Here is a 24559-nt window from a genome sequence, read left to right on the forward strand (position 1 = left end):
ACCAGACCTTTCTAGCAGTTACCCCGAGAGTGAAAAGATCCAGATCTGGAGGTAGATCGTTCTCCCACAATGCTGCTAGGGCCTGGAATGCCCTTCCATTGTACTTAAGAGCCAACCCCAACCTTACGGCCTTCCGTAAACAAATAAAAACCTTCCTATTTCACCCAGTCTAAACTTCCTCACCCTCCCCACTGTGTTCCTTATGGTTGGACCTTCGGTATTCCTAGCGCTTGGACGCCTCCGGGCAGCAATTTGCGCTCTACAAATTCACATCCTATCCTATCCTATCCTAACCCATTGCAAAAATGATGAAATAACATGGAAGCGCTACATAGATGATGTCTTCATCGTATGGCGTGGGAATGAAACGGAAGCTACATCATTTGTGAAATGGGTCAACAGCAAGGATGAACATCTAAGGTTTACGCACACCATCGGCAAAAACCATGCCACTTTTCTGGACCTTGAGATCTTGATGATGGCGGAAGGAATCAGCACCAGGGTTACCAACAAACCCACTGATAAAACCAGCTTGCTTCTTTGTGAAAGCTATCACCCCAGGGCTGAACGACAGAATCTTCTCGTGGGTCTTTTTCTCCGGGTGCGCAGGAATTGCTCCGACATAGAAACCTATGACGAACAGGCTGACTTTTTAAAGAAAAAATTGCTCAATCGTCACTACCCTAGGAAAAGGGTGAGAAAATCTAGAAAACGGGCCAAAAATAATAATCAGGAGGCGCTCCTGGAAGATGCGCCAAATAGAAAAACTGACAGAATTGTGTGTGTGACCACATATACACCAGCATCTAACACCGTTCAGAGCATCATTCGAAAACACTGGCATATTCTGAACAATGCGAAGAGACAGTGGGAACCACCCCTTTTCGCATGCAAAATGAATACAAGGCTGCGGGATGAGCTGGTACATGCTAAAACACCATCTCAGGAGAGAGACTAACAAAACACACTTTGGGCCCACCAGAGTCCCATGGGACACTACCCATGTGGAAGCTGCGTTTCTTGCCCTTTGACAAAATCCACCAAGCAGGTAGACATAGGCACTGGAAACCCATGAAAACTTAAGAATTTCAGTAATTGCAATATCGAAAAATGTGGTATACTTGCTAACCTGTCTGTGCGGTCTCATGCATGTGGGAATGACCATGCAAAAAAATCAAGATCCGGAACAATGAGCACCGAAGCACGGTACGATGCAAAAAAACAACACAAAACTCACCCGCCATTTTTTGGAACACAACCACTTGGACACTGAGTTGAGAGGGGTGGTCTTAGATGTAATGAAAAAACAAAAAAACGATATGACCAGACCCTGATGACGGAGCGGTTCCGTCATCAGCATGGATAGGGTTAACATCCTCTCCTAAGTAAACATTGCAATCAAGGAGCGAGTTGCGCTCACATGATCAGAAAGGGCCAAAGCCTATTGGCCTGACCGCCCGTCGCATCATCAGAAACGGATCACTCAGGGTGAACACATGTGGTCTTAACCACGCCTCGGCTTCACATCTCGGACGGCCGAGGACAATGCTCATGCAGGAGGCTTCTGTCATTTAGGATGCTTTCACAGCTATAGGCAACCCATGTGGGGCTGACACCGCCCCAGGTTGCAGGTTGATTTGCTAGGAGGAGGCACACCCACGATCAGGCCACCAGCTGCCTCATCTAACACGGCTCTCACACGGACACCGGATACTTGCAATCCGCGTGTGCGACAGCTTTACAATCATGCGGAGGGCAGGTCAGGCATTTCCCTACATATCTGTATTGGCGCATTTTTGGACACCGGATCCCATTACCTAGTAGTCACTTATTCAATCACACAGGTAATTATATCGAACTGCACTTTAAAAACCACGCTCTCCTCACATTTCACATCAGGGAGGAGAGAAGCACACATATAGGTGCTTAAGTAAATGACTGACAGGATTGTTTGCAATGAGATCGTTTTTTGCATGTTCTGAAATTTAAATGTTAGACTTTTTAAATAGTCTGTTCTTTTCCCATTTAGTGTTTGACTGCAGGGGTCATCCCTTTTTGCCCTCCTCCCATGGGGCATTTAGGCTAATGTTTTAGGGTAAGATTAACACTCTCTCAAGTATTTTTGCCAAAAAGTATGCACAGAAGAGTGTCACGTGTTACACACATAGTCACTCACCGTTAAGGATTTGTCCATGTGGCTGAATGCAAATTCTGGTAAAGTGACCGCAGAGGATGTTCTCATTTTTTTCTTTTCACTCTGTTTTTTCTTTCAGGCTTCAAAGTGAGCCCTCACTTCTGTGGAGTGTGACATAGGTCACCCCACCCAGTGGCATCTTATCACCAGGAAGTTGGTGAGAACTTAGCCCTTCATTGCTTTTACTTAGGTCGTGATGAATGCCATGGACCCAACTGGGCCACACGGCAGAAACAAGTCGACCGCACCTATAACGGTGAGGGGACAATAAATTCCCCATCACACTGTTCACTTGTTTTTAAAACCATATAGCTGCCTACCACATTAAAATTAATCTGGCAACTATAATGGCCTTTTAATTCTCACTCACTTTTCACGGGCCACCACTTAGTTTAGAAGTGCATCCTTGTCGTCAGGTGTATGCCCTCCCTCCACCAAACCGAGTTTCTGGACGCGACATTTTGTGAGCTGCCTATACTCACAACCTAAATCCTCTGCAACTAGGTCACTCTTCTGGGAGCGGCCCCACATTGTGTTGAACATTACCCCAAGGGGTGCTAGTCTCTGGTTTAAAGACCACCATTCTAGATTTGTCACAGACTCAATTTTAGCTTAAAGTAGGTTGATGGAACTTGTTGTAGGGCTGTATGTCAAGCCCTACAACAAATGTTTAGTTCTACAGTATCTAAAGCTTATCCAGTCATTATGCATATCTGATTAAAACAGTTGATATCAGCCTAGTCATTGACTGAGATAGAAAGCGAAAGGTGTAAGTCACCATTGTGACAGTACAACTTAATGTCTCCGAGGCACACGTTGCCCTAAAAAAATCTTGCTGAAAATGCCCAGTGAAAAGAAAACTTCCACACATCAAAATGAATGGCGACAGCACGAGAAAGTGGTAAAGCTATCACTGAATCTAAAAGCGAACTAATTTGATAAAAATGTAATAAATCATCATTCAGTTGCTACCAATACTTTCTAGTTTCAGTCAATGCAGACACCGCACTAGTTTAACTAAGATTTGATCTGGAGACCTTTAAGGGAACCCCATACCGAGTTAAAGATAGAATAGACCTCACTAATTTAACCAAATTCAACAACAAGCTGAATTACAGAAAATATCAAGATAGTGAAAGCATATTCGAGATACCCGAAAGATTTACCAGCTGCCCGGGGGCAAGTCTCATTGTGCTTTATTTACATAGGAGTATCTCTAGAATGCCCAAGATATTCCCAAATCTTTTACAAGGCCAATCTTGTAAATTAAGCCAGAAAATAAGATAAAAACAATCTGGCTAGGTTATAAAAGAAAGCTTTTGAACAGATTCCACAAAAATGTACACTTACTTACCTTTAATAGCATACTTCTAACATAAGGATGGCAGCAAGATATGGTTCCTCATAATCCAGAAGTAATCCTTTCTGAGCTTTAAGTACTGGATATGTAATTAATAAATCATATCCCATTAACCCACTTACTTGGTGTTCCAGATCTTCTGAGAGGGGATGGACTGCGACTGCGACTTCTGGAAGCCTGTTGGATACAACAAACAATAGAATAAGACACCAATTAACTAAGGTCCTAAGCGAGACTGTAACATTGTGAGCTGTTGCTTGAACCTATTTAAAAACATTCTCCCTACCTATATCACTTTACAGCAAAGTAGACTGTGAACAAAGTGATGTACTGAATGACTGCAAGCAAATACCACAACTAGGCTGTTTACTTTTAGGTCTTGCTACATAATACAGTTGTCTCCAAGACCTACTGTTACAATTCTTTAAAATATACATAGAGTTAGCTTTAGATCTGCCCAAAGGAGTATTACTCTCTCACCTTATGCGACTGGTTGTGTGATGCGTCACTTTATGCCCAATGGAGTGTGTGCAATGTAAGGCATAAGGGAATATTTTACCTCTCTATGCCACACTCGATAATCACACATTAAGTTCCTTAAGTCATAGATGCACTGTACACCGAATGCAAGCTTTTTGTTGGCTTTCCACTACTTTAGTCAGGATTCAAAAGGATTTCCCAATGCTTGTTTTTTCCATTTATTTAGCTTTTCTTAGTGCTAGCATGTGCCATGCTGCCATTTGTAGCCACAGTCACAATGCAAAGTAATCTGATAAAGGAACATTATGTTTACTCCTGTGTTAGATGGATACCCTTTTTGCTTTTTATTCAAATATTGAACCCGGTATTTGTAAAGCACTAACCAATCACCCCTAAGGATCTCAAGGAGCTGCGGACCGTCGGGGAGATTAAGTGATCTATTGCCCAGAGTCACATGATGCTAAGCTGCTGCCGGTGCCGAGAATCAAACCAGGAGCCCTGAGCTCTGGAGTCATCCACTCTGGGCTGGCCGCTGCGCCACACCTCCCCCTCTCCGGTAATCTGAAATGTGTCTTTTACTTCATTCTGTTCTTTGACGCTGGCTGTAGGAAAGTAGGATCTGCTTTCATGGTTACGCACACTTTTTGCTGGTGTCAGTATGTTATTTTTGACTACTCTGGCTGTGATCCTGCTCATCAGGACCCCAGCCACTGTGCTTCCTCCCTAAATCTGTCATGGTAAGTACTTTGGAACCTCCACAATTGGCTACTGGTGTACCTATGTAAGTCCCTAGTATATTATACTGCGGTACGCCGGGCATAGGTACACCAGGGGCCGTCCATGGGCTACAGCATGTATTATGGCACCGATGAGAGGCCACTTAAACTGTGACTACAGGCTTGCCATTACAGCCTGTGTAAACTGGTGATAGCACCATTTAGGACAGATATAAGTTTCCTTATATCCGAGGTCATTACACTTAAAACCTATATGTCACCCCTAAGGCAGGCCTTACAATCCTGAAGGCAGGGTGCTGGGTTATAAGTGTGAGGGTGCCCTGCATGAGAAGGACACCCCCTACAAATCCCGGAGTCATTTCTCCAGGTTTTGAAAGTGCAGTCAGCCATTTTGATACAGATAGTGGTAATGTGTCATTCCGCAGTGGCTAACTATATAATGTCTGTGCCGAACCTGAGCATGTTTGGTATCAGGCATGTTGGAATCATACCCCAACACCGTTACCGGTGTTGAAGGTATGATTCCATACACTGGGGGGGCCCATCCGGGAAGCCCACAGTACTCCAGGTAACAGCCTTCCAGGGTCTGCAAGCAAGGCAGTGCTGCTGCCGACCCCAGACACGATTCTGCCCTCCTGCTACTGAGCTGAGCTCGAGCAGAGGAAGGTAGAACAATATGTTTCCTGTCACAGGGAGGTGTGACCACATCCCAGACAGGACTTAGTGTATTTGACTGGGGTGAGGTCACTTGCCAGTGCCACCAGACTGCTTTAAAGGGCACATTTGGTGCCCTCCTTCCATACTCCAGTTTGAGTCAGTTCAGGGAGCCCTTGGCTCTCACTCTGACGCAAACCTAGACAAAGGACATGGGAGTATCTTCCCCTCTGTCCATCCCCTCCTCTTGGAGGGACCCCTGAGTCATCCTAACCCCTTTCTTAGGGTGTAAAAGGGCTTACCAGTGGGTGGATTCTCAGATTCGAAGTGGGAAAAGACTCAAGCTTGAAATCACATCACTCTTTGATGTTCTCGACACTTGGACTTCGCCTGGAACCAAGGTTGCATCAAGGAAGACTCTTGCTGCTCCTGTTCTCAATGTTCAACACGTTTTCTTTGTTGTCTGAGTCTGTGCTTCGTCCAGGATCTTCAACAGACCTGTGGGCATCAAGGTCACCCGAAGTAATCTCCCTTGGAGTGAAGGAGTCAATCACCTGCATCTGCAGGCACCATAACAAAGCTGACTGATCTGCTGCTCCTGACAACCCACAGGCCCAGAAACACAGGTGGTGGTTCTGCAACTTCCCCAAGGCCTGACCTGTCCTCTCTCTAAGTTTGAGGCCATTATCCCTCATCAGAACTGCTGAGTCAAAAACCCCTGTGCACCTCATTGACTTGCCGTTGCCAAGGTTTGACGGCTCTGCACTCCAGAGATCTTTAGGCTACAAGAAGCTCCAGCCTTCAGCATCTATTCCTGCCAAGATCTTTGTCCTCACCACATCCTCTGCACAGTGGGCCTTCATCTTTAGTGAGCTGTTCAAAGTCCTCTTGCAACTCCTGTGCATTTGGCCTGTGGGTCCTCTTGAGGGTCTTCTCTTGCTTCAGTGGGCTCCTTTGCTTGCTTGGGGTCTGCTCTGATTCTCCTGCACTTGGTGAGTCCCTGGGAACTTGCTGGCCCCAGCGTTGCTCCTTTATCGTTTACCACGTCTGTTGCTGCTGCCAAGGCTTGTTGGTGCACCCGCTGGACACAGACTCCCTGTTCCTCGACTTCCGACGGGGGATAGCTCTTGAATGGCTCCTCGTTTTCCATAACGCCGCTTGGTCCTCACAGGTGCAGCAACAAGGTCACCGTCATCACTCCTGCATCTTCCGTCATCGATGGTCATTGCTCTTTCGTGCCTCCTGGTCATCTCTGAGTGGCATAGACTCTGTCCCCTATGCTTGCAAGTTCTTCTCTTCAAGAATCCACACTTGGATTCCACAGGGCCCTTGCACAGTCTACAGTGTTCGCCATCTGAATCTTTTCTGAATTCCTCTGTTGTGGTCTACCACAGTTTTCAACATCAATTCGCATCTATGCACCTGGCTTCCTTGGTGTAGGTATCCTGGTTCCTGGGGTAACCGCTGGTGGGGGTGACTCTCCAACCTTCTGTCTTCCACAGGGTTTCTTCAGGTTCCACTGGGAAGGGTTCTTCTTCTATACAACTGCAACCGCGCCTTCCCAGTCAACTTGTAATGAGTACGCGTCTGTTTCCACTCTGCACACAGCCTCCGTGGGGTTCCTGGGTACTTACCTTGGGTGGGTCCTTTTGTCCCAAGCTCTTCTGAGTCTGCTGTTCAAAGTCCTGACTTCAGTCGCAGTTCGCATTCCACTTTCTTAATATATGGTTTGATCTTCCCACTGGAGACCACGGTGTATTGTACTTACTTACCTGTTTTCAATTGAAGTATTGTGTGTATTTGTGTTGATATCTCCATGTAGGAGATATACCAATTAGTTAGTGAGTGTTGTATTATAAATAGACATATTTTTATAAATACACTGTGTGGTTCTTTTTCATTCAATCTACACTATGTGATTTGATCTGGTAAAACAAGCTGCTTAACACTCCTTCTGGACAAAGCCTGAAGGCTGCTCTCCACAACTACCACTTAGAGAGCTTTCTATGGTTGTCTAAGACCACTAGAATCACCACAAGGGTTGTCTGGATTAGTGCAGGGTCCTACACTTACATAAGTGTGCACCATATACTAAGCCAACCTCCTATGCTGGCAATATATTTTCCTGAGAATAAATATCTTCTCTAACACACCATGTGTTAGAGAAGATATTTATTCTCAGGAAAATATATTTTTCATCTTTATGTGTGAGAGGAAAACAAAAACTACTCGGATCAGATTCAATATCCTGGTTAGTAGGACATGATTATATGCTTGGTCAATCTAGCCTTTGATGTAAAAGTGCAAATGAAGAAAGTTCAATAATTTTTAGTCAATCAGGATATCGTTTCCCTGAGCAAATAACAAAAACCTAATGGGAATATAATCAAGTATATGAAGTTGGTCAACTTAGTTACATTTGAATGTTCACACTTTGCATTTCTTCCTGATAACTTAATCATAGTGCAAAGCTAAGAACCCAACATTTCACAAGTAAAAATGAACACACTATCTATAGTTCTGTAGGCTGTCTGTTAAAAACAACAGGGTTATTAAGAGGCGGACAGCATGGGAGCACGACCATAAGTCCCAAACTTATATTTGCCCCACTCTCTTCAGAATCAAGGAAAGCACTGGGTTCATAGAAGTCAAGAAGAAAAAAAGCAGTAATTAATTTAAGCCAGTAGTTTAATCATCAACACCAGTGCTTTTCATGAGCACCAGTTAAGGACACATTAAGTTGCGGGTAGATTAAGTGATTTGCCCAGAATCACAGGATGTTGGGATGATACCGAGACTTGAAACTGGTTACCCAGCTCCGAAGTCTGCAGCTCTGGCCATTATGCCAAATAAGCTCCCCTTTGTCATGGTTAGTAGTTGTTCTGTTTTAGGGTTTTAGGCAGTACTAACAGCAGAAATGGGCTGGTGCAAGCTACCCCCTGATGTGATGAGAGCCCAAGCACTTCTTTTTTTACCAATTAACTACTGAAAAAAAGGAATCAGCAAGGGGGAGGAAACACCTGTATCTGTTCTTTGCATTATTACAATTATCCTATTTCATTTCCCATGTTAGCTCCACACGGAGATTAATATTGTATAAGATAACATGAAGGAAAGATTAAAAAAGCCCATCCATTGCCTTTTCTACTGTGCGGCTCGTTCTAAGATATATCTGCAGCAGTTGTCCAATATCTCGAAGCACTTAAAAAAAACCAGACAAATCAATGTATTGATTATGTTAAATATTATCTATATATGTATTTTAGTGATGTATTAAAATGGTCCAATGGTTGTGGACAAAAGTGTCCTTACAACAAGTCCAGAGCACTGGTTTTTAAATTCCAAATTTACAAATTAAGCAGATTGAACTGTGAAAATGCCAACCATCCTCTACATAGAGAAATTGCAGAATCCATAAAAAGTGTTCTCTGTTCATTATTTTAGTAAAACTGCAGACTTCTCTTACAGAGTTTCTCTGTAATAAACCTACAACAAAAAATCACGAAAGGGTTAAGAACCCATCTCTTCCTACTTGACTAATATTTTTCACACACTCTAAAATCCCCTCCGAACAAGAAGCAAGTAAAATATATCAAAATGTAAATGCTTTACTCATTTTGGATTTAGACACGCTCCTAAGACAGGTGTTTTAAGTAAAGTTTGTTTCATCAGTATTGGTGCCCTAATTAAAGTGTCAGGCTTCAGAATGCTCAGCCTTGGCATTCAGAATGCTCAGCCTTGGCATTTCAGCTGATTCGAAAAAGTTAAGGAAACCACAACATACTATTCAGCAGGTGAAAATAACAACTAGTGATGTTGCTAAGAAAATTGTTATTTTGAATAGAAATAGAGCCAATAACAAGTAAATGGGCAAGGCCCAGAATTCAGTAATCATCTCAAAGGAGACCAGAAGGAGGAATTAAGGGCCAGACATCAAAAGCTAAATCAGCCGGAATAGAAGGTGCAAACGTGTGCCCTAAATATACTCTAAAGTTGTTCTTAGGTCAAGCTTTGCTGTATATCGACCATTTTTTTCACTTTCCTTAACATGTTTTAAAAAGAGGTATATCAAACATTTGCCAAATTCGGATGGGCATATTTTTATAACAAAAAAAAGAATGCGTTTTCTTGTAAAATAGTATTCAGGCATCCAATTCTTTATCAGGAATACTTTTTCATTCAGTTACGATCCCTATCCCAGCTAAAATGGATGGTAAAACTGTACAAGCAACTTATGGCAAACCAGTCATTGAACACTAATGAAAGTGACAAATAGATCAGCATTTTTCAAAGCAATGTAAATCATTACTTCAATGAGATTTGAAACAAAAATACATTAACCATTCTTATTCTCAGATTAACAGCAATCCTCACAAATATTACTTCTCGTAACACCTTTTGCCCTTTTAGTGGTGACCCATGTAAAGACTATGATGGGGCCCTGGTTTATAACCTTATATTATGATATTATCAAAATGATGCAAAACCAGAGGGGATGATGGACGGAGTGTTGAACGTTGCAAGCACTCACCCCCAGTCAACTGATCTGTGTTTAATCCATCATCATTCTTTAGCTCACTCCGCCACTCCAGATTCAGACATGGGCATATGCAAATCAGTCTGACCCTGTGCCACATGGGAACAGTCCAGCCCGAACTGCCAAGCCATATCGTCCCTGGACCGGAAACAAGCATCCTGGGACCAGGCACAATAGATTTCTATCACCAGTTACAGGAGTGACATATGGGGTTATATACAGCGATACAAAGAGTGGAAAATTCTTAAGAAGGATGCTGTTGGTTCCACAATCTGTAGCCACTTTAATAGTCCATGAAGAATTGAGGATGGGATAAATCTCCGATATGTTGGTCCTTTCTCCCTTGTTAAGGCAGATTAGAATTTGGCCAAGTACAGAGTAGGGGTTGAACCAGGCAATCGTTAAAGATTGTCTTCTCTTGGAGAGAGGTTACACCATTACTTGGGTCGATTTTATTAAGACCTTAATGGTAACGTTGGGGCAGTCGGGCCTATTTGGGCTTCCAGAAAGGATAACCTGGGAAGATCTGCCCTGGATCAAGAAACATTTTCTCTCTAGAGCAAAAACCGACAGAGAAGCCAGAGAGTTCTCCAAACCCTCAGTAAGGGCGTATATTCTTTTTAAATCATGTTCAGCTGTAGAGCCCTACTTGACAGTGTTCACAAAACCCCAACATCGCTTTCTTTTAATAAGATTCAAATTGAACCTTTTGCTTTGGTTATTGGCGGAGCCGGAGGGGAGACATAAAATCGAAGATCTGGCCCTTGCACCTGTTATAATTTTACGCCCCAAGATACTATGCATTTTGTAATGTTTTGTGATCACTATTGCTCACTGCAACATCAATATAGCCTACCCTTGTTAAAAAATGGTAATGCTTTCTTTCAAGTAAAATCGGCCCTGATTTACCTTCAGATGCTGTGGAGTCCTTCATTTGTTTTAATGTTTAAGTTTCTTGACAGGAGCTCTTAGATGTCAGAGACGTTTTATGAGCAGAAAGAGTTTTATAATGTTCATTATTGCATTTTATCTTTTACTGAATGTATTTCATGAGATTGTATGCTAATTAGTTCTATTTATGTACAACATTTATAGTTTTAATTAACCGAATAAACTCTGTTTGACTGCCTGTCACCCAAATATTAATTTGAATTCCTGACATAACAGCTTTTAGCTCCACCCAGACCCGTGTCATACCTCCTATACCCGCACTCTGTACTTACCTGCTCCTCTCCCCAGTTTCAAATATCACTGTTGCATGAAGCCTACAGACCCGTTCCACATATCACTGATGTCATTATGGACTTATATAAATGCAGTATATATTATTGCTTATATGTCTGAATACCTGATTTGTAAGGTTCAAATAACGAAATGCCAATAAAAACAAGTTTTAAAAAAACAGCTTTTAGCTCTAGGCAACACACACATAAAATACATATTTTGTGTTTTCTTAACACATGGACTGAATAAAGGAGTCTAAAGTAGGCATGAGGAATGGTTTCTGGAAAGAGTTGCATAATATCAACATGATTATCTCGAAAATCCGAAATGGATCCAGCCTTCGTGTCTTACAATGGTGCCTTCGAACTAGTACTGCTGTACTTTGGGGGCAAGCAGTGCAAACCATGGACCCTGGGCATGTAACCCTGAGCCTATGCATCTCAAACAAAGTTTTGAAATGAATTAAAGTCAATGGGGTGTTTGTAAAGAAGACACATTTATAGATTTTATTATCAAGGATGTCTCTTTTGGTTTTAGTGAAATAGGATTTTATGTGGATTTTCTAAAAACAAACATACCATGCTGCAGCAAGGGCTGGCTGAACGAGATCGAACCGGGCTACAGCTTCTACTTCTGCACTTCCCTGGACTCCACTGGAATGAGTAATAAAAGGTAAAAAGTATTAGGAAAACAATTAAGGCTCAATTTATGTTAAGCAGTTTCAGAAGAAATAAAAGTGTTCCCACATTCAGAAATCAGCACTACATATAGTTTTTGTCCATTTCAATTTCCAATAATTCAATACATAATAATACATTTTTTCGTAGGTACGCCAAAGATTTATTTCACTATAGTTAATTTTTTGGTTCCCTTTACTCATCAAAATAGGTTAATAACGAACAATTAACATTTGTGCTCCCGATACTTGTTTTTCTTTGCATGTAAATAAAACATCAAAGCGTCTTCTAGCACACAGGTAGTTTTATGATCCTGTGAACAGATTAAGAATGAAAGCGGATACATGTTCGGTGGATGGACTGTATACCTGGCTTCATAATTAATAAGGAGCAGCAAAGAACGTTGCATGATACAGAATTTAAACCTCACAAATATATACACACAAACACACAACAATATGATTATGCCTGCTTCATTAATGTCCATCGGCAACAATATACAACCAATGGCAAAGCTAATAGGTCTGGTGTTGGCTGCACCTTGTGAAAGGACACAATGCTATCACTCATAGTGAACTTAGCTAATGGATGAAGTGGTCAGGCAGACTGACACATGCTGAAAGTTGTAATTAGTGGAAGCAAAATGTGCATGCCACAACAACAGAGTAAAGGATAAAGAGGGTTGGCGATAGCCCCTAAAAGGAATATACATATATATTTTCCTATATATATATACCTATATATACACATATATATGTACACACACACACACACACACATATATATATATATATATATATATATATATATATATATATATATATATATATATATATATATATATATATATATATATATATATATATATATATATATATATATATATATATATATATATATATATATATATATATATATATATATATATATATATATATATATATATATATATATATATATATATATATATATATATATATATATATATATATATATATATATATATATATATATATATATATATATATATATATACATACACATCACTCATTGCACCAGTCAGCGATCACTTACCAGAATAGAGCATTCTATTCTTGGATTAGATCCTTAAACCCGGGGTACAATTATACTCATGACTATAGAAATTGTAATAATTGGAGATTTCAGAGTTGGGAGTGGGTTGGCCCGAAGACAATCAAGGTAAGCAAGTTCCGTCTTCAAAAGGCTGACAACACAATGCAGGTAAGCCCTCAATACACAACAAAGTCCTACTATAAGACCATTATGTAAACATTACGAATAATCTAGTGTTAGGAACACCACTCAAAACACACATATATCCAACAAGTGTTGAAGTTAGAGCATGCCATCTTGAAATGCACGGCCTTAAATCTGTAACACCAGTGTTATTGGTTCAATACCAAGGAAGTAAAGGTCACGGGGAGGGCATTAAAAATAAGATAAGAGGTCAGAAATGATGCATGCCCTATTCCAATCAATTCAATGACACAAACAACCAGATAAAACATTCAGCATTTTTTACAGAATGACTAGGCCATATGCCATGACAAAAATATACACACACAGATAAAACATACTAAGATCTACTACTATTTGAATGTAGGGAGTGAAAATAAATGGAGGCCATACCACAAATCATCTCTATACTTCATCATGCCACCACTGTCTTTACAGGCAACTTTTGTGACACTGATGCCCACGAGCGTGGTCAAGAAGGGTGGCAAGCAAATATAGTTAATGTCACGGAAGACTATGACAGACATTTTGCTCTAACCACTAAGGCATGGACAGGCATATAAGATTCCCAAAGCAGAGAATGAGAATAGCTCTCTTACTGATCCAATCAGAAAAAAAGGATAGTGTTGAAGATCCTATCCTATGGCAACAAACGCCACCAGGAGGACATAGGGTAGGATTTATTTAATGGTAGATCTCGCTTAACGAGGGTAGACTAGGTGTCTGAAAGTGTAATGCGCTTATGCCTCCACTGACTTAAGGACTTTTCAGCAAGGTAGAAATCTGAAGCACTGGAGACACATTGCTGGGTGCGCCATAGGAGCTTGATTGGTAAGCAGACAGAAACAACTGAAGAGCACTGAAGAGGAAGTTAATAAGTCAAAAGCTAGTGAGAGCACTGGATTGAACATGGAACATGGATATTCCACCTTCAAACCGAGGACTCCCCCAGCCCCAGGAAGAGGTGGAACTGATTTATGAATGATTTTTGACAGTGTGCATGCTGGAGATAAACTGATATTACATGTTAAATCATATTTTAAACAAGGGTTATGCAAAAATACTTACCAAAGCACCTCTTTTTGTAACCACCTCCCCCTTCACAAGTACTGAGTCATTTTCCATCAGTGCGGGCCACACATGGTAAACCACCAGAGGTGCCGTGTAGTCGGAGTCATAGCTGCGACGGTATCTATTTCAACAACAGAATACAAGTAGTGTTCAACAAAAGCTGCATATATAATTGATGCTGCGTTGTGACTGGAAAATCTAAAGAATAATGTCTTCAGTCATTCAGAATAAATGTTGTATTTTCTCTAATAACACATATCCAAATGACTGATAGATCATTGCAGACTTTTCAATCATCCATATATTCACACTCTCTTTCCCACTTCTTGCACAAAGCGCTAAGGGTAGACCCCTTCCTTGAATAGAAACGTGAAATCATGTGGCTCTTGAGCGCTCTGCAGTTATAGCTATTTCAGTAAAGATGTGCTGACACAGTTGCTCCACTCAACACACCATTAATAAATACGTTTTGTGAATGGTGTATCTAACACTCAGAGCATGATGTGTGTGTAATCCCTCCCTCCCTTGGCAAAACTGCCAACGGACCTAGGTGCATTACGTTTTCAAAACCAATGTCATTTATCTGTTCTCAGTTAAATTAATAGAAAGGAAGATAATGTGGCAACTATTTGCAGAATTTCTGGCTCTGTTCAATCAACACTGGGCCTAATCTATGGAACCCACACTCTTCTGGTAGCTTTATAGACAACCATCATTCCAATATGGATGCTGTGGCTTTGGGATCTTGTTTCTTATGGAATTGTATGCAATCTATGACCCTCAACATTCTTGTTTATCTATGTAAAGTCCAGGTTGTTCTTTATTCCTTTCTTATGGTGAGATTTTCAAGTGGATTACACAAATACACCAATGTTTTAGCCAATAATAGGCATTTGGTCTGTGGAGGTCCCAAGAATCAAATGTAACACTTTGTTTAATGCCAATATGAACCATGTGATGGGAGGTGGTCATGGCTAGAACAACATGGGAATGCAGACCAAACTCACCTTTACACGGGGGCTCACAGAAAACCTCTCTGAAGACCTTACTTACTTTGCTTACTGTCAATCTTGACGGGTGGATGGAATCAAACTCTCAATATTTTGAAAACAGAGTTAATTAACTCTAAAATATTATGATTGAGGAAACAAATACCAAGCTGTGCTCTTCCAGCTGTTGTAAGCCCTTCATTGACACCTGGATGACCCCTTCCTACCACATTCAGAAGCCATATTTAAAGATTGGCTATTCTGACAAAGTCTAAAGGCTTATTTACAAGCCCCTTGCAACGCTGGTACATCACTTTTCCCTATTTTAAAAGGGATACACCGGTGGCGCACGGGTCTTGTAAATAAGCCCCTTAGTTTGCAGGGTACAATAGCTTGCAGAAATTACTAAGGGAAACCAAAGTGGAAAAGGCTCTTCTATTGTCAGATCGGTAAAAAAATCAGTCGATCATGCTACAATGTGTGTGTCTAGGATTACTTAAAAATGTTAAAGTGCCTAGACTTGCTAATTTACATATGATGAAGTGAAATCTGAATTTTATGAAAGGCATGATACCACTTATCTAATTCTTCTTTCATTATTTCCAGCTTGTATATTTTTTGCAGCTTAAGGTTTATGAACCGAACTGACTCAGGGATGAAGAATTTTGTTACAGAACTTACACTTCTTGGCTCTTCACATGTAGAGCGGGATTTACTGTTTTATTATGTGGTAGTAACAGAGATACACCACCAATAATAATGATACTAACTTGTTTTTTTAAGTAGCGCTTAAAATTACACATCTTCTATTTCTGGTTAAGTTATGACAGGTAAAGAAGGATGACGAAATGTGAGTGGTACTTCCAATACCACAGTGATATAGGAAAAAGGCAATACAACTACTGTTGATGGCAGATACCCCCACCAGTATCCCTACCTACAATGGCAATGTCATATCATAAAACATTATATTGCTGCAGTGGGTGGCAGTAAAGAAAATATGGAGCTAAGTGAAAACATACAGAAACAAGATTTAAAAGCCTGTTTACAGAAAGTAAGCACTCAGAAGAATGCAGTAAACAGGTGATGCTCCATTGGAGGGACAACCTCAAACTGGACAGCTTAAAACAAATAAAGCCAGCAAACAGAAATCAACCAACTGTGAGTTACAAACCACAAAGCTAATGGTATGCAATGCACAGAATGCATTCCCAGAGAAGCTTTCAGAATGCCCAGAAGACATTGTTGGCAAACCAGGCAGCTGTAAGCTTCGACCTAAAAACAGACTAAAAAATATACACTGACAAAATATTATGTCTTATTGATATTTTGGCTTTTCGTATTTTTGAGTCTATTATATTTTGTCAGTCTACTTTTTCAATTTCTGTGCCACTTATGGTATTGCTGGATTCTGATTCTGTCACAATCTCGAGAATGGATGAGTAATAATGTCAGAACAGATGTATTTGTCTACCACAGGCAGTAGATGTGTACAAAGACACGGCATACCCAAAACAGGAAAATGATGGCTGTACATACAGTTAATAATTTTCACCATAATAAAATAAGGCTGATAGCAAAAATGAATTTGTTATTGTTCCACTTATTTTGATGATCTGAACTTTATAACATATCCATAATTCATAAACTTTACAATACCACGTCTATACAAAAATGAACTCAGTTCCACTTACTTGGTCTCGCTAAAGAGCTCACCGTCTGAAGAAAATGCTAAATCAAGCTGTACATCCAAAGTCTGCATGGCAAAGGCAACGCGGCACACCTCTCGGATGAAGCTACTAATCAGAATAAAGTCCACTTCAGGCGGGAACGAAATTTTAGGATTGACATTCATGGCACGAATAACATCCTGTAAAGACAAATATATGATAATACAAGAATATAAAATGTTAGTTTCATTAGGTGTATTAGGACTCTAGATGTTTAGTATATTCTTGAGGAAGAACCAGTAAAAAAAAGTTTTTACATTTATATTCTTTTATACTTTGAGTCTATGGTAAGAAATAATTAAAAGGTATGGATCTTTTAACAGAAAGTGTGATCATTGGGATTTTCCAAAACAAATCTTATTGGGTTTGCCGTTGCGAAAACTCTTCACATGATTCTGTCTACTGTAAAGGATGGAGATGGACTGCAAGCACAGCCTTCTAGAACAAGCACGTACATGAATGTGGTACTCAAATGGAAAAAAGAAAGGCTAGAAGAATCGGAAAATCCTATGTTTCCATTGAGTTACTTATTTTTAATTGAGTTGCAAAAAAGAAGTGCATGCAAATATCTCCCACCTACAGGACTATAAAATGCATTCTTGTGTCATAATTTTTTATTGGAGTTCAAAGATAGGCAATTCTAAACAAATTCCTAAAAGCTGAAAGACTTACGCTGACACTAGCTTGAACATCGTACAGATCCAAGTTGCGAACGATGTAGTCAATGACCGCGTCCTCAAGAGACTCCGGCCCACTGTGTGACGGTGACAGAGACTTCCTCACGCGGAGTTTGAACTGTCTGAAAGCGGTCTTTGCTGCATGGAAAGACTCCTGTGTACAACAAAACAAAAATAACATAGATTTCTACAACAGAAGGTGTTTCAGATATTTAACACATTTCAGCAATGCATTCAAGGAAAAAAATGAGTGTGAGATGGCTCAGCCTGTTTACGTTATTCAGACAAATTAAAACATTAATTTGGGATGATCATAATGTAAGACAAATGCAGAGCCGCTAGAATGTACGTTTGACCATCTGTGAGGAAAAGGAGCTCTAAACTTCTCCTTGCACACTTGTTGTCTAAGTTACCCAAAAAACAACAAAAAAATTAGGAATGGCCAAACAATAGGAGGAGTGTTAAAAACAGTTTCCCGCTGTCTTCTTAAGAGGAACTTTTGTAGAACATATTTGAATCAATGTATCTTAAAGTTAGCAGGAAGCAATGTAGACTTAGTTAAGAACTTCGATTTACTATTCCCAACTGATTTCGATGCACATGGTTAGTGTTGAAGAAATCGATTAATGGTAGGTAACAATAATGATTTGCAAACGATAGGGCAAATGTAATGATCTTAGAAGTCAACTGATGTGTTCGGCTGTCTGGTGAATATGCACGTGGCTTAAAGGTGGAGGGAGATCTTAATATAAAATAAAGCAGGTTTTTTCCATGCCTGACAATTAATTCTATATACCCTGTCCAAACTTTTACAACAGGGTTAAGATGATGGGATGCCAGACTGCTAAGGGGTCGGACTACCCGGCACCTTGGTTTGTGTGACGGCACAGGAACTACAGAAGACCTTAGGAGAGGGTGAGCTCCTGAGGATCCTCCAGTGAAGCCCCGTACTTCCTTATCAGATTGAAAGGCATGGTCAAATCTAAAAGAGAGTAAAAACTGGTGCCATTAAGTTACAAAATGGATGGTTTCCAAGGCACATTACCAAATAAGGTTTGGTAAGTTTCCAGCGTCTGAAAAAACAACGACGTCTGAACAGGCGTGGCTTTCAATTAAGTATTGAATTTGTATGTAGCACTATGGCATTTGACACCATCGAGTGGCCGTACCTTTTCGCAGTCCTAACTAAATTGGGGTTTGGGCTTGGTTTTATCAAATGGGTCAGACTCCTCTACTAGGAACCCCCGGCACAGGTTGTGGTCAACAACAAGAAATCTGAAGTATTTGCACTAAGCCGTGGATCCCGCCACGACTGTCCACTGTCCGCCCTACTCTTTGCCCTCGCCCTGGACCCACTGGCGGCATGGATCCGCAGGGATCCAGTGATACGAGGACTGCGATAGTCGGCAGCATGGGTGGACCGCATCTCCCTGTTTGCAAATGACATTCTCCTGTACTTGGCCTCCCCGAAAGCGTCACTTAGTAGAGTACTAGACATTTTCGCAACCTTTAGTAGATATTCTGGGTATTCGATCAATTGGAGTAAGTCCCTGATGTATGTCCTCAGCGGAGACCCGCCTCCTCCAGCCAAGGGTTGCCCTACACAAATAACTGAGCAGGCTTTAAATACCTGGGGATCTTCAGCACAACATATCCTAAACCCGATTTGAGTGCAACCTGCTCCCACCCTTACAGAGATTGAGACGTGACATTGCAAGCTGGAGAGCGCTCCCACTCTCGTTGTTGGGCATCGCAGCACTTTTCAAAATGATGTAATTGCCACATTTCCTCTACGCTCTGCAGAACTCCCCCAACATGGACCCCGCACGATACTTCAGGGAAATAGAGGGCCTGCAGAGAGAACTACTGTGGGATGGGAGGCTCCGTATAGCACTGAAAAAACTTGCCCTAAATTGGTATGACTGAGGGATCGGTCTTTCGGACCTCAAAGAATATTATTGGCTGCCCACCTAGCTGCCATCAATCACTGCACTATCGCCGCAAAGATGACCTGGGATATGCCATGGATCGATGGCTACTGCCAGGGGGGGACTACAACAGGGCTCTATATTCTAGACCCCGGCAATTCCAGACTCAGTCCAGATTTGGCACGCTGCGAACAGAAGCCTGGGGTGGGAGCAGAAACTTATGCTGGCGACTCCCTTGTGGGATACCGAACAGCGGGGTAACCTGAGGACCTCGAAAGGGTTAGACAAATGGGACCTAATTGGGATCTAAAAAATAGGAGACCTTTGGGTAAAGGAGGATATGATAAATTTGCCTCGTTACAACAAGAATGCGAACTAACTGACTCAGAGTACGTTTGATACCTGCAAGTTCGACACGCGCTAGTGACACACCTGCAGAAAGGTTCCTCCCACCCTGAATCCTCGCCACTAGAAGACAGGATACTCAACGGTTACCTACCAAAGAAAGCTATATCCCTGACCTACAAGAAATTGATCAACAATTCTTTAGACCCCCTCAGGCACACAAGGGAGAAGTGGGGAGAGAGACGGCCTAGAGCTCAATGACGAGGAGTGGCAGGAGACGGTAGCCTCCCCAAGGGAAGTGGCAATCACTTCTAGATTGCGTCTTGTCCAACTAAAAATACTGCATAGAGTATACATCACAGGGCCAAGTCTGGTTCGAATGGGAAAAGGAGAGGGGGGAGAGTGCAGAAGGCAATGTGGTCATGTGAGCACTTTCATTCATATATTATAGGAATGTGAATACATTCAGCAGTACTTGCGCAAGATACATGATGTTCTGGGTGAAGTGCTTACAATTGTCGTCAACCCTGAAGCTAAAAGGTTCCTTCTGAATGTATGGGAACCAACTGATCTTAACAGCAAAGACAAGCTATGGGCCACCCTGGGCCTAATGTTGGCAAAACGAAACATCGCACAGTTGTGGGGAGCTGCGCAATCGCCCAAAATAGAGGATTGGAAAGCAGACATGGACTGGTGCATGTTCAGGGAAAAAACAGTTTTACATAGCGCGGGGATGCCCCAAAAAATGGTTCTCCATATGGAATAAATGGAATGCTTACTTGGGAAATATTTGTAACCCCAAATGTTCCCCTAACTCAGGGGTCTTCAAACTGTGGGGCGCGACCCCCAGGGGGGCCGTGGAGTGGTGTGATGTGGGTCGCGCATTCACAGTCACAGTCTACCCTGGCCTCCAGGGCTTCAGCCCCCCTCTTCCCCCGTCCTCTGTCTCAGCACGGGCTGCTGCAGTGAAACTCGAGCTGCTGGGGGCTCGGCTGGGCAGTGTCTGGAGTCTTATCTCCGGCATGCAAGTTTTTCACAGGTCTTTAAAGACCATTAGCATCTTTACATGCCTTTGTAAACTGGTTACAGAGGCTTAATGTTTTTTATGGTTCCAGTACCCCCTGGGCCCCCACTCTGCCTATTCCTTACATTTGTATTTTTACACTTCTTGCTGTAGAGTGAGAATGCATTTAATGAAAAGGAATATAAAGTTGGGTTGCCAAAAGGAAAATGCCTGCTCTTGACAATAAATAGAGTTATAAATAAAAAAGTATGTATTAATTAGTTATGTGGCTTTTCTGTCTTTCTTCTCTTTAATTTTCGGTCATGGATCATTGAGGCAGCCCTAGAACACAATTAAAAGTGACAACATTAAAAGTGTTTTCTATTCATATTTGCTGTTCTAAGTATTCACAGATAAGTGCTAAAAATACAGCTTTAGGTGACTGCTTAGTTTTGGGCCATCAAAATAATGAGCTGGTAACCCTATTCATAAGACTGGAAGTTTGTTGCAGGATCAGCACATTATTTATTTCTTCCACCCTCAATTCTTGATTAATGCCATTATAGCAATAGTTTAACTTATATCTGAAACCCTACACTTCAAGTTTCAGGGAATGCACCCTGCTTTCAGACAACTCACTTCTCATTCTCGCCTTCACTTTCACGCTCACCCTGCACTCGCAGTGATCACAATGCACTCGCACTGATCACCATGCACTCATAGCGATCACAATGCACTCACACTGACCGACAGGCACTCACACTGATCGCCATGCACTCATGCTGATCGCCATGCACTCACGCTGATCGCCATGCACTCACAGCGATCGCCATGCACTCACAGCGATCGCCATGCACTCACAGCGATCGCCATGCACTCACAGCGATCGCCATGCACTCACAGCGATCACAATGCACTCAAACTGATCACAATGCACTCACACTGATCACAATGCACACACTGATCACAATGCATTCACACTGATCACCATGCACTCATACTGATCACCATGCACTCACACTATTCACCCACTCACCCTGCACTCACACTGATCACTGTGCACTCACACTGATCACCGTGTACTCACACTGATCACCATGCACTCACACTGATCACCATTAACTCACACTGATCACCATGCACTCACACTGATCACAATGCATTCACACTGATCACCATGCACTCACACTGATCACCATGCACTCACACTATTCACCCACTCACCCTGCACTCACACTGATCACTGTGCACTCACACTGATCACCATGCACTCACACTGATCACCATGCACTCACACTGATCACCATGCACTCACACCATTTAACCGTTCACCCTGCACTCACAGTGATCACAATGTACTCACACTGATCACAATGCACTAACATTTACCCGCTCACCCTGCACTCACAGCGATCACAATGCACTCACACTGATTGTAGGAAGGTGGCTACCTGACTATGGTTACCCCAGATTTTTTGCCTTGTGTTTAGCTGGTTTTCGACTTAGTTGGCCTGGTTCCCTGCTAATCAGGGCCCCAGGCTATCTGCTCTCTCTGTAAAATGGATTCCATGTACCCTAGGTGCATAACTAGATTGGCTTGGATCACCTTATCAGCCCTTGTACAGAGCACCATGGGTGCCCAGGGCATAGGTGCATCCAAGGCCTACCAGGGGCTGCAGCATATCTTTTGCCACCCCTGGCTGGCTATCTAAAATTGACACAACTGGCTGAACACTCAGCTGGGGCAAGGTGGTGTAATCACCCCTTGCTTAGATATAGTATGCCTATATCTAAACCTAACTGGACACATATATACCTATCAGTCACTCCTATGGCAGGCCTTAACAATCCTGGAGGCAGAGTGCTTGGTTTTATGTGAGATGGTGCTCTAGCATGAGCTGAGCCTGTCTGCAGCTGTCGGGACCAATTCCCTAAGCTGTTCCGGGATAATGCCATACCAGATACTCTTAAGTGCCTTATAATCCTCGCGGTTATATAGTAACTTTGGTTTGACTTTATCAAAACATGTCGTGCAAGGTGTCATACGATTTGGAATAGTACCCCCTCGCTAATCCTGGCGACGGGGGTAGCATTCCACCCCTCTAGAGGGAGACGACATGTTACTTTGCTAAAACGCGGTTGATTTTAAATGGATGCTTCTGCCACAGACACGAGTCTGACCTCCTGCAGCTGACCGAAACTCAGCCAAGGAGGCCTGGACAAAGGGTTTCCTGTCACAGGGAGGTGTCACACCACCCCAGACAGAGATAGTGGATTGTAGCAGGGAGGTTTGAAAGAAACCAGACACTGCCTGGGGAGCACAAGGCTGCCCCTTGCATAATCCAGCCAAACCGGTTCTGGGGCACACCAGCCCCTGTCCCAGCGCGGCCTGGATCAAAGGAAAGGGGTGTATCCACCCCCTTCCTGGGTCCCACCCATAGGAGGGGACCTAGCAGGTAATCCAGCCCCATAGATTGGTATAAGAATGGGAGCAGTGCCAATGCACTCAGATTATCCTGATGAAACATTTGAAACGAAACTCTGGACCCTTCGACATCCTACTCAACATAGAAGACTGAAGAATCTCCCTTGTGGTCAAGGAGTGACCACCCTGTGCAAACAGGCACCATCCAGCACCTAGACGTCTGCTTTGTTGCAGTTCCCGCCGGAACTCGAGCGACAGAGATTGACGAGATCAAGCTTGCCTGCCTTCTTACAGCCCGATCCACAGTCCCTGCAGAGCTGAGACCCGTGGAGGCGACTGGAAGTGTGGGGCACGCCATCTTGAAACGACCACGAGACGCTGACCGTGCAGCCCACGAGTAACCCTTGAAGCTGTACACCGGGTCTTGAGAAGCCCCAACCCTGAGACACTCTTGCACCGAAGCTCACCCCTCTACACTCGACGAGTGCTGCGTGGGGCCCTTCTGCTTGCTTTGGCTCGACGCTTTGGCCCGGTCCCTTGCCAGCTGGCTTGTGGCCCCTGTGCCGACGAAAACCTAAAACCAACTTGCGATTCTGGTTGCTCCAGACTTGCACCAGCTCCTCTGAAAAGGAGCACCCGCTCTGACCCTCCTGGTCTGAGTGAGAAGCAATCCCCCGGTCCTGCGTGGATTGCTCTTGCCAAGTGTTGTTTGCTCCAATTTTGAAGCCGACTGCGCCGACGGTGAGAGCCTGCCTGGGACAGATCGTGACCTGCTCCTGGACTTCGCAGATGCCCCAGAGCCCACGTGACAGCGGAGAGAAGCTCCTCGACAACCACCTGATTGCGCCCGACATTGCCTGGTTCCGTCCTGGTTCCACCCTGGTCACTGCTGAGTGACCCAGACTCTGTCCCCTCTGCTTTCAGGTACTTTTCTACTCTGATCCACCCTTGGATCCCACCGGACACTTCTCCTTCACATCGCCTGCAGCATCTTCAGCTTCAAGCACCAAGAGCCTGCGTGTCAAAACCCGACGCCACTTCGACCCTATGCACCTGCTTCCTGTGGGTGAGGTAACATTGCAACGCCATTGTTCCCACACTGGTACACACCTCTAGGGTCTGTGTCTAAAGTTTGGTTCCTCTAGGTTCAGCGGAAATTTCCTTAAACTCTATTTGTGTAACTTTTACGCACCATTGACATTGCATTGGTGCAAGCCGCACTTTAAGTGCTGCACCCGAATCTTGCGGGCTTTTCCCGACTTCAGCATTGC

General features: G+C 42.7%; 1 protein-coding gene across 1 annotated transcript in view; it reads right to left on the reverse strand.

Moving 5' to 3' along the window:
* SPATA18 (spermatogenesis associated 18) overlaps window positions 1-24559 on the reverse strand; it is a 193995-nt gene that overhangs the window by 10016 nt on the left and 159420 nt on the right. Inside the window, exons 8-12 of the mRNA XM_086962653.1 lie at window positions 17583-17741; window positions 16875-17050; window positions 14189-14312; window positions 11765-11839; window positions 3677-3731 (exon numbers count right to left, since the gene is read on the reverse strand). Coding sequence (XP_086818779.1) covers window positions 3677-3731; window positions 11765-11839; window positions 14189-14312; window positions 16875-17050; window positions 17583-17741 — 589 coding nt within the window. The remainder of the gene's footprint in view (window positions 1-3676; window positions 3732-11764; window positions 11840-14188; window positions 14313-16874; window positions 17051-17582; window positions 17742-24559) is intronic.

The sequence above is a fragment of the Lissotriton vulgaris genome, chromosome 3_1 (assembly GCF_964263255.1).
Source record: "Lissotriton vulgaris chromosome 3_1, aLisVul1.2, whole genome shotgun sequence".
In the NCBI taxonomy this organism is placed as follows: domain Eukaryota; kingdom Metazoa; phylum Chordata; class Amphibia; order Caudata; family Salamandridae; genus Lissotriton; species Lissotriton vulgaris.